This window comes from Martes martes, assembly GCF_963455335.1.
Source record: "Martes martes genome assembly, chromosome: 2".
Classification (NCBI taxonomy): Eukaryota; Metazoa; Chordata; class Mammalia; order Carnivora; family Mustelidae; genus Martes; species Martes martes.
The window spans coordinates 136,719,547-136,736,203 of record NC_137889.1 but is presented as its reverse complement, the minus strand read 5'-3'; the positions used below and the strand labels follow the sequence as shown (position 1 = coordinate 136,736,203).

Sequence of the window (16,657 nt, the reverse complement as noted above, 5' to 3'; positions counted from 1 at the left end):
TATATATAAATAATTCTTGTTTTGTGTTTGTGGTGTCCTTTTTTGGTTTTGGTGTCGGGGAAGTTCTGGCCTTATAAAATGAGTGTGAGAGAGTTCCCTCCTCTTCTATTTTTTGGCAGAGTTTGAGAAGGATTGGTATTACTTTTACTTTGAATGTTTGGTACATTGCACCAGTGAAACCATCTGGTCCTGGACTTTTATTTTGGGGGAAGTTTTTTTTTTAGTGATTCAATCTCTTTACTAGTCATCGATCTGTTCAGATTTCCTACTTCATCATTATTCACTCTTGTAATTTGTATGTTTCTGGAAATGCATCTGTGTCTTCTACTTTGCCCAATTTTTTGGCATGAAATTATTCATAGTGGTTTCTTACGAGCCTTTGTATTTCTGTGGTATCAGCTGTAACATTTCTTTCATTTCTGATTTTAGTCCTCTCCCTCTTTTTCTTAGCGATTGCAGCTAAAGACTTGTCAATTTTGTTTATCTTTTCAAAGATGAGCTCTTAATTTCATATATCTTCTTTATTGTCCTTTTAGTATCTATTTCATTTATTTCGGCTCTAATCTCTGTTATTTCCTTTGGTCTACTAACTTTGTGTTCTTCTTTATGTCATTTGTCCTTTGATTATAATAACAGCCCTCTGAAGGATTATCATAAACCATCACTTTGGAGGGTTGTTACACCAATTAAAGGATATTGTCATAAAAACCGAAAGAGAAAACTGAGCCTCAGCCAAGTTAAATCACTTACTCAAGGTCACAAAGCTAAGGAGTCATGGTCAAACTCTGAAATTCAGACACATACTCAGCTACTGCAACATAGGTAGGAAAACACAATAGGGCAAAGGACAAGAAACTAACTCTCCTTGGCAGAGTTTCGAGAAAAGGATTGGGATGTTCAGAGAAGAGAAAGGATATCTGAGCTATGACTTGAAATGTGAGCAAGATTTGACACACCAGAGGGGGAAAAATGAGAAGGGCATTCCAGAGTTATGGTGAAATTGTGGGGTAAATGTGGGGCCATAACAGAAGATGTGACAAGTGCTGGGTCGGGTGAGCCTTCTGTGTGCTCTGTGTTCATGCATCTTGACTTTGTGCCGGGGCGTGGGGGGTGGGGGGGGAGTGTCCTGAAGCATTTCACATCTCCAGAGTGATATCATGTTTGTATTTTAGAAACCTAAAGCAAGCAAGGGAGACCAGACCATATCAAGAAGAGCCCTGAAAAAAAGTTGGGTACAACTTTCTCTGGTACTTCATAATTCAAATACAAAAATCTTGTGGGAAGGTCATAGAGCTTGCCAGCTCATCATTTACCAGATCTGCTGGGCAGTGGAGAATGGGGGAGTACAGAGCATTTAGAGGCCAATGTTATCCTCTTCCCAAATAAATCAGGCACACTAATATCTAAGTGTAGTTCTGATGAGGCCATTGTTTGATAGCTTTTTCCTTCTGTAGCCAAGTGAACACACTTAAGTCAGGTCACTTTTCCCTTTGGTTTTGCCTGAATCCCAACCCCTGTAGCTAAGATACTGTCTCCTTAGAGCTGAATCACAAAAATTCACTGGGGAAGAATAACAATTTGAATTCTTCCACCTCCCCCCACCCTCACCCTCCCAACCCCCACCCATGACATTCAGTAGGGGAAGGAGGGTGGTGGAGTGCAGAATTAGGTAAAACCACTGACTGTAAGACTGAGTTTGAGCCCTAGCTCGACAGCTTCCTCACTCTTTGGATGACTGAACTTACTTCAATGAGCTTCAGCTTATTTCTCCATAAAATGGGAATAATAATTTCTACCTCATAGGGCTGTTATGCGTTACTCATTTATATAACATGCCTTTTGCATAGGAGGCATTCAGTAACCAGTAGATATTTATTAATTTAATTAAATTAGTGTTATCCATTTAGAAACTCTGACTTCATTGACAACTTTACAAGTAAGATTCTGAGGCTATGAAGAAGTATCCTGACTACCCAGAGAAGCACTGTATGTATTCCGTCTAAATAGTTAATGTTGCCTGGGTCCCCGAGTGATTCATGTTCTTTGATAACCATTTCGCTGAAGGGAGTGCAACAGCTTGTATTGGTGCTAAAAGAAAAGCCATGGAATTTTAATGTCAATGTCAGGGTGACAGGGTCTGATGAAGCTTACAAAAACGAATGAGATAGAAAGGACAGAAGGGCTCCATTCTTCATCCAGGTGGAGAGAAAAAAAAAAAGGCCATTTAATTGGAGAGAGTGTCACACATAGAGGCAAAAGGACAACGGGAAACAAGAATTAATAATGGGGAAACGAGCTTAACGGGGTCATTACTGCTAAAAAAAAGAAAAGTGAGAACTTATTACTCATAATCAGCTCAGCCTCGTTATGCAGTTGTCGGCATCATCTTTTGTCAGGTGTTTGAAGAACTTTTTCTTAAACGTTTTCTTCCCACTGATGACTAAAGAGGGAGCAGAGTTTTGGTTGATCCTCTGTTGTATTTCCAGCTTGCCAGGATTGTTACAAGATAGAATATCTTGTCCCACTGTTCTTCAGTATGGACTTTCTCACTCAGCCTTTGTTAAAAACATGGGAAGCCAGGCGTCTGGGTGGCTCAGTGGGGTAAGCCTCTGCCTTCGGCTCAGGTCATGATCTCAGGGTCCTGGGATCGAGCCCCGCATCGGGCTCTCTGCTGGGCAGGGAGCCTGCTTCACCCTTTCTCTCTGCCTGCCTCTCTGCCTACATGTGATCTCTGTCTGTCAAATAAATAAAACTTTAAAAAAAATTTTTAAATAAATGGGAAGGAACAGTGCTGTACTGTGAATCATACAAACAGGATGAGTTGACATTGACTTTGTGGTAGAGACGTTTACTCAACCATTGGTATTTCTCACTAAAGGCTGGACTCTTTCCCTACCTCTTTGTTTATTTGTTTAGCCTGGTAACTTTTATTTTTCTTTCCACTTGGGGGGAAAATGGTTTTTGCAATCCCAGTTATAAAGATACAGTCTTCATAGTTGATGGTCCACACAAGAAATATGGTGCTAGAAATAAATGAATGTTAGTTAATAGTCAGCATGATCGCTCTACATGTCACTTGAGCACTCGTAGTTTTTGCCCTAGCTCTCCCTCTGATTTTTTAAAATTCGCCTTTACTAGTTAAAATGTTAAAAGTATATTCTAGCGGCACCTGGGTGGCTCAGTGGGTTAAGCTGCTGCCTTCAGCTCAGGTCATGATCTCAGGGTCCTGGAATCGAGCCCCGCATCAGGCTCTTTGCTCAGCGGGGAGCCTGCTTCTCTCTCTCTCTCTCTCTCTCTCTCTCTCTCTCTCAATCTTCCTGCCTCTCTGCCTACTTGTGACCTTTCTCTGTCAAGTAAATAAATATAATCTTTAAAAAATAAATAAATAAAATAAAATGTTAAAAGTATATTCTAAAGAGTAGCGATCAGAGTAATAACATTGTATCTAAAAACAAGGTGCAGTACAGTGCTATCAATAAGGTTAACAGTAGCTTACAATTGAGGAGGGCCTGGAGTTACGTTTTCAGCTTTGTGGTCATTACTTACTGCCTACCCCAACACACACACACACACACACTCTCTCTCTCACTCACATGCGAGCACACACGCGGACTCATTCACTTGCAAACTCCTCCATACTTTGAAGAAAATGTCACAGGCGAGCAGCTGAGTCTTGGGGATATTAAGACTTGCCCGAGACCAAAGAGCCAGAAAGCAGTGGCTCCAGGGGTGTGGCTTTGCAGTGGCCTTTCTGTTGCCGTTCACAGGGACCCGTCGAAGCCCTGGGCTCCTACACGGGTGGAGGGACCTTGTCTTTGTACCCAGCTCCTAGCATAGAACAGAACGGAACAAACGGGTGACGCAGCTAGTGCTGTATTTTAGGAAGATAAATCTGGCAAGGATGAGTGGGATGAAAAGAACAGGAAAAGCTGGTGGCATGGAGAGTAGTGGCAATGTTATTTTAATGATAAAGACCATCAACAAGATGAGGAGTGAGGGAGAAGCATTGAGAATAGACGTGAAGCCAGGCGTGTGGAAGAGATTTTGCTCGAGGGAGGCCATGTGGCTTGATGATCGTGCGTAGGCGGTGAGGGGGACCAGGTCTCTGGATAAGTATCCATCCATATAGCAAGTATTTCTTGAGTATCACCTTTGTGCCAGGAACTATTCTAGGTGCTGGGAATACAATAGTGAGTTAGGCAAATGAAGATTTTGCTCTCATGGACCTTATATTCTCATTGGAAGATGTACTGGTCAGTGTTCTCCAAAGAATCCCACTGTATCTCACTATATTACATATCATAGGTATATATAGAGAGAGTTTTCAAGGCATTGATTTTTCCAGAAATTGGCTTACATGATCATAGGGCTGACAAGTCAGGAATCTGTAGGGCAGGCCTACAGTTTAGAAACTCGAGCAGGATCTGACACTGCCAACTGGAGGCAGAATTTCTGCTTCCTCAGGAAACCTCAGTTTTGTTCTTCTGGCCTTTAACTGATTGGATAAGGCCCACCTAGACTATTTGGGATAATCTCCTTTATTTAAAGTCAACCAATTGTAGGTGTTAACTAGATCTATGACATTCCCCTAGATTAGGGTTTCACTGAATGACTGGGCACTAGAGCCTTGCCAAGTTGACCCACAAAACTGAGCATCACAGAGATGTCAGAATGACAAGTTCACAGAGAGGAATGACTCAAGGTGTTCAGGAGTCAGCTTTTGTGGGTTGGAGACTCTAGGAAGACATCTCTGCCCGAGTAGCTGTATCTCCAGCTTACAGAGGGGGTACCTGCAGCTTGGGGATGGTAAGAGACTTACTGAAGATCAGACAGCTACTAGTGACCGGCCCTCCAGTCGTTCTGACACCAGCACGTGTGCGGGGGACGCAGAGAGGCTGGCTCCCCGGAACAGTCAGAAGGATCATGATGTTCTGCTTTTTTCCCCAAAGGAACGCCAGTTGGTGAGCAAGTTGAAATTCAGAACTTGTTTCCCGAGAGCAGAGCCTGAACATGGGGAGGTCCGTACTGCTGTTGGCGGCGGAGGGTGGAGAAGGGTGGCTTCATCCCTCTTCAGTCCCTCCCTCACTCCTTCCAGCGCCCAGCTCAGGGCTCTCGTGCCAGTCGATCGCTCTGCCTAGAACACCCTCCTTCTTCTCCCTCCCTTTCATGCAGATAGTGTCCATGTAGCCCTCAAGTGCTTTGGCTTTGGATCTTCATGGGGAAGGTCTTCCCTTAGTACCCCAACAGGATAGATCTCCCAGTTAGAAGCCTCCCCAAACTCCATGTTCTTCTAATGTGACACTTAGCACGGTCGTCATTAAGTAGTTTATTTCTATTATTTTATTAGCGTCTGCTCCTCCTGTTACACTCCTGAAGGGAAAGGAGCCAGATCGCCACCATGCTCATTCCCAGAGTTGAGCACGATCCTTGGCGTTTATTACTTATTGGGTGAACGGATGGATAGAGGAACAAATGAGTATGATACGTATCTACCAAGGAATAAATCCGCAGGCTTTCCAAGCGATCATCTGGGAACATGATGTTACATTCAAGTTGCTACTCTCCTGTTCTAATCCCCGACCTAATCCTATCCTGCCTACCACCAACCCCAGCCTCAGCACGTGGGTTTCTTCTCAATTTCCATTTAAAAGCTGGCCCTCCCCACCCTCTCCCCTTGTGTAGGGGTCCCTTTGGAACATCTGAGCAGAAAGCCCTCTGACACAAAGAAAACGGTTAGAACTGTTAGAAAGGAAGAAGACGAAGGTGAGAGAGAGAGTAAACATATTCCGGGAATAGTGCTGCACCGAGGATGAGGTCAGGGTGGACGGAATGTCCTGCGAAACCCTCATAGTTGGGGCAGACCGTCCCCTCTCTTCTTGCCCCAGGCAGGAAGTTCTGTCTGCTTCTGCCAGTGGCCCGGAGTCTTGCGAGTGAGAAGAGAAGCTTCTGACTCGAGAAGTCCCTGATGATCTCTTGGGCCCCTGGAGAGCCAAGTTGAGTGAAAGGTCAGTTAGGAGGCCCCCCTCTTGCCCCTCCTGAGCGCCCCACTTCTGCTGGTACACAGGGAAGGCTCACAGGCCTGGAGCATGGGCGTTGCAGGGGCGATGAGCGCGTCAGCTGTACAAACAGTCAAGGGTACAGGACAGTGCACCCTGGCTTCTGCTTCGGCAGCCAGCAGCCGTCACAATGTAAAATGTCATCTGTGTTACGAAATGCTTCCAGGAGCTCTGCTGCCCTTCTGTGTGACAGCCCAAATATTAATGGAAACAAGCCTTTATTTTGCAGTTGTCTTCTGACTGTGAAAAAAGAAACTTCGGATTTAGTTGCAAGTAATCTCTCTCTCTCTCTCTCTCTCTCTCTCGAGGTCTATCCTCAAAGGTCAGGGCAGGCCTCCCCTCGTCCATTCTTTCCCGCTAAGCCTTCTTCCTACTGAGAAAGAGCAAAATCTCTCTGTGTCTCCATTCTCTACATTTTCTGAAACTTGGAAGACTCAGTTGTGAATCCCAGAGGACAGTCCTGGGATCCAGACAAAGTCTGACTGTATCAGCACCCGGTTTGAGAGGCAGCAACCTGGCCCATGGAGCTAGGAGATGGAGGTTTGAGTCTCGGCTCTGCCTCTGAGCGGTCGAGTGACCTTGGACAAGTCTCTGGGCTGTGGTGGACTAGGTCGTCTCTGCAGTTGCCGCCACTCTAAGATGTATGGTTCTCATTGCAGGCATCTTTTCCACAAGTCCTGTGTTGACCCCTGGCTTCTAGACCATCGCACCTGTCCCATGTGCAAGATGAACATTCTTAAAGCCCTAGGGATCCCGGTAAGCACAGCCCAGCCTACAGCATCGTGATGTGTGTCTTTCTGCATTACCCCCAAAGCAGGGAGAAAACCACACACCCGGATTTTCTCTGACCCCGCCTCGGCACAGCGGGGGGTGTCATCTGATGAGCCCCCCAAGAGAACGCCCATGTCTGAAAACATCTCTCCTCTCACTTTCTCTCAGTCGGAGATCACAACCCTCTCACCACATCCCCGCCTGTGACTCGAGATGCTGCTTCTGCAGCTCGTAGGCTTCTCCCCTGGGCTCCAGGGTGTGAGCGCAGGCAGGACCCAGCAGAGGCGGGACGGTCCTGGTGCCCAGTGCTCGCCTCCTGTGGCGTTACTCACGGCATTGTCTGCAAGGGCTTCTACATGCCAACTTTCTGAGGCTGCCCTTCTCTGGAAAAGTCTGAAGTGCCTACCTTTCCTGGGAAAGGAACTCTTCTGAACGAGGGGAGGGAAAGCCAGCCACTGGGAACCTGGCCCAGAGCCTCTGCTCAACTCAGGTCTCTGCAGAGACCTTGAGTGAACAGGAAGGCAGAGCCAGCACCCCTTTATTCTAGCACTGCCGTCCCATTTGTGCCCTCAGTTATGTGTTTATAAAATGTAGTCTCTCCCCCAGCGCAAGGAGAACCCCACCAGCTGGCTGGCTCGCTGCTCCGGGGAAGGACTTTCCCAGGACCGTATTCAAGCAAAGCCACAGCTGGTGGCTGGTGAGACACCAGCTGCTGCGGTGAGGGCAGGAAGCAAGCCAGGCCACCAAATCCAAGGGCTGCGCAGAGATGTGAAAAACACACTGGCACTGTCTAAAAGCAGCTAGACAAACAGGATACAGAGGCCAACCTCCTCCCCATCCCCTCTGCTCTGCTGCAGCCTCTCTCTTGTCACTTCTCACCACTAATGGCAGAGAATAAAGAGAATGTTAAGGGTCCCAAGATAGCACTGAAGAAGAAAGGATCAGATATCAAAGGATCCCTTTAATGCCAAAGGGCTAATTATCCTAGGACTATCAGAGTGGCTCTGTTGGAGAGGGCACACCTAAAGACTCGGAGGTCAGGCATTGGCTGAATTTTCTACCCAGTAGCAGCTGCGTCCATGCCAGCTGTGTGCTGTTTTTCATGGCTGGTACACCAAACGCAAATCAACTCATGTGACTGTGGCTTTGAGCTAGATTTGGAAAGCCAATGCATTAAATTTTCAGACCAGAGTTGTAAATGCATAATGCGTTCAAGGTGAAAGTCAATTACAGCGGACGTGAAGTATTACCAAGCACCCAACCTCTCTACCAGACATTGGGAGCTTAGAAAATTGAACTCAGGGTTTGCACTTCTCACCTTGCTGGCTGCAGCAGAGTCATACGGGGGAGCCGGGAAATGTATATACGTGTGTGCTTGCATGTGTGTGTGTGTCTTTAGTCTCCAACATCTGTAGAATACTTAACAATGAAAGGTAGAGAGTCACATTATCTGACCCAGTTCCTATTCCTCAGGATATTCTCGAAGCTCCTGAATGTCAATCCCAGTGCGTCTTGGTCGGGACGATGAAACCAAACCACTCCTGGTAGTTAAGTTTTGTACTAAATAGCGTTTGACTTCAGACTTTGCCAGAGGTGGTAGGACTTCTCCAGAAGGTACTTGAGAAGGAGAATACAGATACTGTTTTTAAAATAGACGTATTCAGTGGCCTTTGGGCTTATTTCCAAAATTAATAACATTTTCGCTTTTAGGAGTTTGTTTTTTGTTGTTGTTGTTCATGGTTCCATGCTGACCAAGTATGGAGGATGGGATTTTACTTAGCACACTGGACTTCAAGAAAAATAAACATGGGTAGCATCTTTTGGATTTTACCAAGGAGCTGGACAGGAACATGACATGTATCTGAGCTCGACCCAGAGAACAGAACATACTCTGGGAAGAAGAAAGCCTGTGAGCTACTTCTCAGGAAGGACCAAGGCATCTGGCTACTCTCTCGCCTCTCTAAGACTTTTCTGTTTTTTTCCTAGAGGATGACACTGAAGTCAGGATCTGGGAGGAATTTGGGATGTTGTTCCACTCCATACTTCGCCCCTGGGTAGCAGCACCATGCTTAAACTCCAAAAAGATGATGTTTTATTGCATTCGTTTAACTTCCCCTGTCACTGGACAAGCTCACAGCCTTCTCAATTAGTAAATACTTCCTATAGCTAACTGAAACCCTTTGTATGCTGCTTACTGAGACTGTTTCATAAGTTTTCTAAATTGCTTATATTCATTCCATTCTTCAGGAAAATTGACAAGAGCTTGTCAATCTCTAACAGTTAGTGCCTGTTGGTTCTTATCTCTGTAGCCCTTTCATGTGCCAAGTTGATCAATACATGTCTTGAGGTCTCATTGCCCTTCAGAGTCTGAAGGCTGTTGGTCACAGAATCATATTTATGAAATTCAGTCTGGTCCTCCTTTGAACAGTGCCTGCTCACCAACGCCTCAGTGGTCATCTTGGTCAACTGAGTTGTCCAGTTACAGGTGGTAAGGGGTTTTTTGGGATCGTTTTTGGTTTTGGTTGTCTTTAACTGAGTATCCTTGTACGCACCTGTGCTATAAGGCAAATCCATGTAAATTGAAAGCTGGAACCTGGGGACATTTTCATTTTGTAAGTGGATATCTCTCAAATGAGCTAAAGAACGAAAGCTTGCCAATTATGAAGTTCCCGTTACAGTGGGTATCTGTCTTTATTACATTTTGCCTAGAGAAACAAAATACTGGGGCACCTGGGTGGCACAGTGAGTTACGCATCCTACTCTTGATTTCAGCTCAGGTCATGATCTCAGGGTTGTGAGATCGAGCCCTGCATCGTGAGTTCTGCTTGGGATTCTCCCTCTCTTTCTGCCTCTCCCTTGCTTGCACAATCTCTCTCTCTCTCAAATAAATAAATAAACCTTTAAGAGAGAGAGAGAGAAATAAAATACTGACTGTAAAGGGGTAGAGGGCCCTTTCTTTTCTTTTTTCTTTTTAAGATTTAATTTATTTATTAGACAGAGATCACAAGTAGGCAGAGAGCAGCCTCCCTGCTGAGCAGAGAGCCCAGTGCAGGGCTCAATCCCAGGACCCTGAAATCATGACCTGAGCCAAAGGCAGAGGCTTAACCCACTGAGCCACCCAGGCGCCCCCAGGGGGCCCTTTCTTGTCTGAAGTGTTTTCACCCCTTTATCTACACAACAGTGCTTCATGTTCCTTTCTCTCCTGTCAGGTCTAGGTATGTCTTTGTAGACGACAGAACAGAGGTCTCAGTGAGTCCTCCTACAAGGTACTGTGACACCCAGGCCATTCGTATCCCAGCAAAAACCTTCCCCAATCACTCTTGTCCTGACATGAATAGGATAATAGTTATTAAATAGAAATTCCATGTAGCTGGGGTATTCCCAAGTTCCTGACTGTTTAGAGATTTATTTGAGGAGTTTCCTCATGCTCACCTGCATCTGAAGACCTATACCATATTCACTCGCAGATGGTATTTGACATCTCTGCTAAACATATGACTGTAATTTCTCTTAGAGGTCTATAAATTGGGTTTCTTTTCAAAATATCTATTTGATGAACTACTTAGGGTGGACATAAACTGTGAGTTTCTGTAAATTGTGGTCTATTAAATATTATACCTAAGCCAAATTATTCACATGTGCCACTATTAACAGTCTCACTGAGCTAATTAGCTCTTTCTCTTTTCCCCTTTTGTTAAGGATATAATACTGTTCCTACTAGTCCACAAAGTAAAAGAGAACACTCTACATCAAAATTAATAACTTTTTTTTAAAAGAAAAGAGATAAAACAAATGAACGATATCAACAAGAGAAGTCAACATTTTGAAAAATATGTCAGTTGTTACCACATCTACAACTGTATCCAGATGCTCTGGATGAAAGACCGACCAGCACAGTATTCTTATCATGAAATTTTTTCTTCCTTGACACCCCACACTCAATCAGTTTTGCTTTTAAGGGTTTTTATATACTGTAGGGGAAGAAAAAAACATGGTTTTTTCCTTCTACCCTCCGAGGTTCTCCTGCTGGGGTCCTGTAAATGAGACTAGAAAAAGATTACCACAAGAAGAGGCCCCTGGGTGGCCCAGTAGATTAAGCATCTGCCTTCAGCTCAGGTCATAATCTTAGGGTCCTGGGATCGAGTCCCACATTGGGCTCCTTCCTCCACAAGGAGCCTGCTTCTCCCTCTCCCTCTGCCTGCTGCTCCCCCTGCTTGTGCTCTCTCTCTCTCTCTGTCATATAAACAAACAAACAAAAAAGTAATAAATAAACAAATAAATAAGATTTTCAAGACAAAAACAACCAGACATTTATTTACTCACATGTGCATTGTCCATGCATATAGGAGTGTGTAGGGACGAGTAAATCAGAGAGGCGGTCAGAACTTGGACATGGAGAGCATCTTCATGAAAGAACAAATTTTTAGAGAAGTGACAAGACAAAGGAAAAGTACCGTGAGCTTCCAGGGCAGCAGATTCTGAGGAAGTACATATATGAGGGAAACTAATGGCAGATAAGGGCGTGGTAATGAGGTATGTTATTACAGACCCATTTGACATCAACTCCCAGACTTTGGTAATAAGAATGTTCTTCTCTTCCTGGTACAAGGAGGGAAGCCACCTTTACAAATTTGTGTCCTGCTTTTAGGCAGATGGGAGGACAGAGACCATTTCTTTATCTGCTTCTTCTCGACTGTGTTTAACTCAAAATAATCTTTTTCCAACAGTATATTTGGGGTGACACATTCTGCTACCCTTGAACAGCATACCCTACCTCTGCACAGAACCTGACCGTTTTTAAAAGCATTTTCTCAAATCTTCACTTCGTTGATCTAGGACAGATACTAACACTCCCAGCTTCTAATAGTAGTAAACTGAGACTCTGATAAAATACTCAAATGGACATTTGCTGAGCACCTAATAATTGTCAGACACTATATGAGGGCTTGGAATTTAAGATCATCATGATATAGTGGCTTCACTCTAAAAAGCTTATGTCCCATTTATGTGTGGGATCTAAAAACTGAGCTCATAGAAACAGAGAACAGACTGGTAGTTGCCAGAGGCCGGAGGTTGTGGTGGGGGCGGAGTGGGTGAAGGTGATCAAGTTATAAGATAAATAAATCCTGGGGTGTAAGGTGCAGCATGGTAACAATCTTGTATTGTATATTTGAAAGTTGCTAAGAGCGTAGATCTTAAAAGTTCTCATTACAAGAAAAAACGTGTAACTATATGGGATAATGGATATTGACTAAACCTATGTGTTAATCATTTTCCAGTGTATATGTGTGTATCAAATCATCCTGTTGTCTAAGCTACCACAGTGTTACATGTCAATTATATCTGAATAAAACTGGGCAGAAAAGAAACTTGTGGACTAGTAGAGAGACAAAGACAAGCACAGTTACAAATAAACTATAAATGCCTACAAAGTGTCACAGTATGGAGGATGCTATCTGGGAGGGAATGCCACTTAGAAAAGATGCCATTTGGCCTGGGAATTGAAGGATGGTTAGGAATTCACCACAGTTAGTTGGAGACCTAGGGAAAGGAAAGGGGGTGGGGTGATGGGGGCTGAGCAGAGGAACAGCATTAGCTAAAGCCCTGAGATAGTGAATATATGGTCTGTGTTTCCAAAGGCTGAGGGGAGGTCAGAAAAGCAGGCTGGAGTAAGGGTGTAGAGACTCTTTTGCTGCACTAAGGACCTTATAATTCATTCTTTAAGAGAAAAGAAGAATCATACCTTTTTTTTAAAAAAAGATTTTCTTTATTTATTTGAGAAAGTGAGAGAGAGAAAGCATGGGGGGGGGGTGGTCAGAGGGAGAAGCAGACTCCCCACTGAGCAGGGAGGCCCACACAGGACTTGATCTTGGGACTTGATCCTGGGACTCCAGGATCATGACCTGAGCCAAAGGCAGATGCTTAAGCAACTGAGCCACTCAGGTGCCCCATTTTTTGTTTGTTTATTTGTCTTTTTTTTTTTTAAGATCTTATTTATTTGGGGATTTTTATTTATTTATTTATCTCCGTCTCTCAAATAAATAAATAAAATCTTTTTAAAAAAAGATTTTATTTATTTGACAGAGATCACAAGTAGGCAGAAAGACAGGCAGAGAGAGAGAAGGGATGCAGGCTCCCCGCTGAGCAGAGAGCCCAATGCAGGGCTAGATCCCAGAACCCTGGGATCATGACCTGAGCTGAAGGCAGAGGCTTAACCCACTGAGCCATCCAGGCACCCCTGTTTGTTTGTCTTTTAAAGAGTGCTCTGGGTGCTTAGGTGGCTCAGTGGGTTAAAACCTCTGCCTTCGGCTCAGGTCGTGATCCCAGGGTCCTGGGATCAAGTCCCGCATCGGGCTCTCTGCTCAGTAGGGAGCCTGCTTCCTTCTCTCCCTCTGCCTGCCTCTCTGCCTACTTGTGATCTCTGTCAAATAAATAAATAAAATCTTAAAAAAAAAAACAAAAACATTTAAAGAGTGCTCTGGTGAGAAAGTATAGAATGGAATATACCAGGGAAGAAACTGTAAGGAAATAGGGAGGCTGGAAATGGAGAGAGAAAATTCATAACATACCTGCTCATGCCCGGTATTATGATCTCTAAGTTTAGTAAACATGGTGGGTTGGTCATTCAATGAACTGACTTTTGATAACTTGAGTTTCAATGAATTGGCTCACTTCCCATAGAGATGAAGAAGGTGAAATGAGCTGAATTTGAGTTTTTTATGAGGTTGATGGAAATTTCCAGCTGACTATTGGAAACACAGGTGTGCAGCTTGGGAGACTGGTGTAAAAGTAGAAAGTTAAAACAAGAGTCCCCCACTTTAGGTTCCTTGCTTTCTGCTCCCAGTGAGTCCATGGGTTATAGATTTTCCCTTCGGGTGAACTTCACACACAGTGTAGTAATTGTGATGTTAATTCAATCGGTGCCAATCTAGAATTTTCCTCACCTAATCTTGCCTGTCCTGATCTGCATCCATTATGAGTGCAAAACCAAATTTAATTCATAGCTATTCTTAATATATCTCAACACTGTATCTCTGCAACACCATCTTTTTAAAATCATTTTGGAGGTTAGAAAGAGGCATAACAACTGAAAATCATCTTAAAAATTGTTTGTGGAAGACATATAAATATATTCAATACTATTTCAAATAACAGAACTAAGACCAAAGAGAAAAACTTGCAACAGGTAAGATTTTGCCCCGTGGTAGAATAGTCTAACAAGGCTAGCCAACACAGGTTGCCTTGCAAAGCAAGGCTCCCCATTTTTTTGTTCTTCAAGTGAGGCTGTCAGAGATCTGAGGATGAGGACCTGGAGGGAGAGGAAGTCTTGCATGAGTGGATCATTAAACTAGATGGCATCACCCTGGTTTTAGGATAGTAAAGTTTTCACTTAGAGGATTTGACAAACGTATGATCAGTTTGCATGTTAAGTAAATAGGTTATTTTTTACAGCTGGCTTTTGGCTCATGTTTAACCACCACAACAAAAATAGCCTCACCCTGTGGCTTTGTGTGTCTCTCTACTAAACAGTTCACCATGAGTCAGATTCTGTGCCCCTTCTCTACTCTCCCGTCATCAGTGCATTTGCAAACAATGCGTGGGTCTTTGGGGGTAATTATCAGCTCTCAGCTACATCCTATATGAGGAATACACACTATATGTAAGGAAGGGCTATCATTATAAATAAATGCCATGTCCCCCTCCATTATATTAATATATGAATATTGCTTCTCCTGGAATTAAAATGTTCTCTCTAAATCTTAGTGGAACCCTTGGAAAGGAAATTTTAAAAGTGGTTTTCATGTTAATTAGGGAAACTATAATTGAAATTTTTTTTAAGCGATTCAGGAGGAGAACCGTAAAGAACTTGGTTTTCCATTGAGACAAAAGACTTAGGCTGTGAACATGTCATCTCTAACTTGATGACCAACACTAAGGGCAGATCCTTTTCTGTTCATATTAGCCCAATGCCGACTGCATAGATGACTTGCCCACCGACTTCGAAGGATCTCTGGGAGGCCCACCCACCAACCAGATCACAGGCGCGAGCGACACCACTGTGAATGAAAGTTCAGTCACCCTGGACCCTGCCGTCCGGACGGTGGGAGCCTTGCAGGTGGTCCCGGATACAGATCCCACCCCGCAGGAAGGAGAAGTCATCTTTACCACTAACAGTAAGTTCTGCTCTGCTTAGAAGTTCCATAGTCCACAGGGTTGTCACCACATGGGAGTTAGAAAAAGACTACTTTTCCTCAAGAAGAAAACAAGTAGACTGAGTGTGCAATGTTGCCAGGCTGAACAGTCGTATCCGACAGACCTTTAGAAGCCCATCGCTTTCCACGGGCGGACGGCCCATCTGGCTGTGCGTCTTACCTGCTCGCACATGACAGCTTGTCCTACCCCGTGGTACCCGAGGCGGGTAGGGCGCTGTTCTAGTCCGGGGAAGGGCAAGTGAAAAAAGCAACCGCAGGGCATGCAGGATTGGTCTAGGGCACTACCCTGCTCACTCTGTGTCTGAATGACTGTGTGTGTGTGTGTGTGTGTGTGTGTGTGTGTGTGTGTGTGCTTGAGAGAGAGCGTGCACATGGCTGTACGAGCTGGTCCCGGCTACATGCTGGAGGGTTCTCTCCCCTGTTGCCCCCGGACTCAGATGTAAATGGCATTCCTTCAGGTGGGTGTTTTTAAGGTCCAACCTAAACACCCTTACGTGGCGGCATATTCAAGTATCTTCTGGATTTCTTCCCCATCCTCCGCATATATTCTAACACCTATTCTAATTGATTGTAGTTATAGAAATATTAGAGAGCTGGGTTAGCATCAAGATGGAAGCTCACACCTAAAGGATCTGCTCTTAAGTCTTATAGAGGAGAGAGAATAGCTTCAGGAGTTTTAAGAAAACTAGCATGCAAAGTAACTTTGGTTTAAGGTTTAAAAGGTGGATGGATATCAAGATGTGAAAATAAGGTGTATTGTTTCTCTTTATAGAAGTAACCTATTCACTACAGAAAATTTGGAAATGGAGAGGAGCGGATTAAAGCCACTGGGAATATTGCCTTAAAATTCTTTTTTACGTATTTGTGGTATTTGTAGAATTCGTAAAATCATTTAGACTGAAATGTAAAGATAAGCCTTTTTTCTGATGAAGAAATTAATGGACCTTGCTGTTGAAAGATTGAAACATGAAGAAAAAAATAAAAAATGAATGCAAAAAATCACTCAGTACCCCACCTGGAAATAATCAAACTTAACATTTTGGTGTATTTCCTGATAATCTCTTATGGGATAGTTGAGACATTACCATAGTGATTGAATGTGGAGTGTTATAACTGTAGAACTTGCAGAGGTCCTCAGCAGACAGTACCTTCAAGAGGAACTTGGTAGCAAATATGCCCCCACACAGTTTATTAGTCTTGAGTGGATAAGAATTTTGACTTTGAAAACTTGACTTTTAGAAGCATAATGACCTCAACATTGAAAAAATGACCTTTAAACATTCGAAGTCCTGGGTCGCCTGGGTGGCTCAGTGAGTTAAAGCCTCTGCCTTTGGCTCAGGTCATGATCCCAAGGTCCTGGGATCCAGCCCGGCATCGGGCTCTCTGCTCAGTGGAGAACCTGCTTCCCTTCCTCTCTCTGCCTGCCTCTCTGCATACTTATGATCTCTGTCTGTCAAATAAATAAATAAAATTAAAAAAAAAATTCAGAGTCCTTAGAGACAAATTCCACTCCCTTTATTTTGAAGGTCTAGGGCAGTGCTGTCCAGTATTAATATAATGTAAGTCACATATGGAATTTCAGATTTTCTATAGTCACAGTAAAAAACATAGGTTCAG

The 16,657-nt window shown here is 43.9% G+C and overlaps 1 protein-coding gene across 1 annotated transcript in view; it reads left to right on the top strand.

Moving 5' to 3' along the window:
- Positions 1–16,657, top strand: part of RNF150 (ring finger protein 150) — a 261,433-nt gene that overhangs the window by 203,856 nt on the left and 40,920 nt on the right. The window contains exons 5-6 of the mRNA XM_080796182.1: positions 6,716–6,812; positions 14,791–15,001. Coding sequence (XP_080652308.1) covers positions 6,716–6,812; positions 14,791–15,001 — 308 coding nt within the window. The remainder of the gene's footprint in view (positions 1–6,715; positions 6,813–14,790; positions 15,002–16,657) is intronic.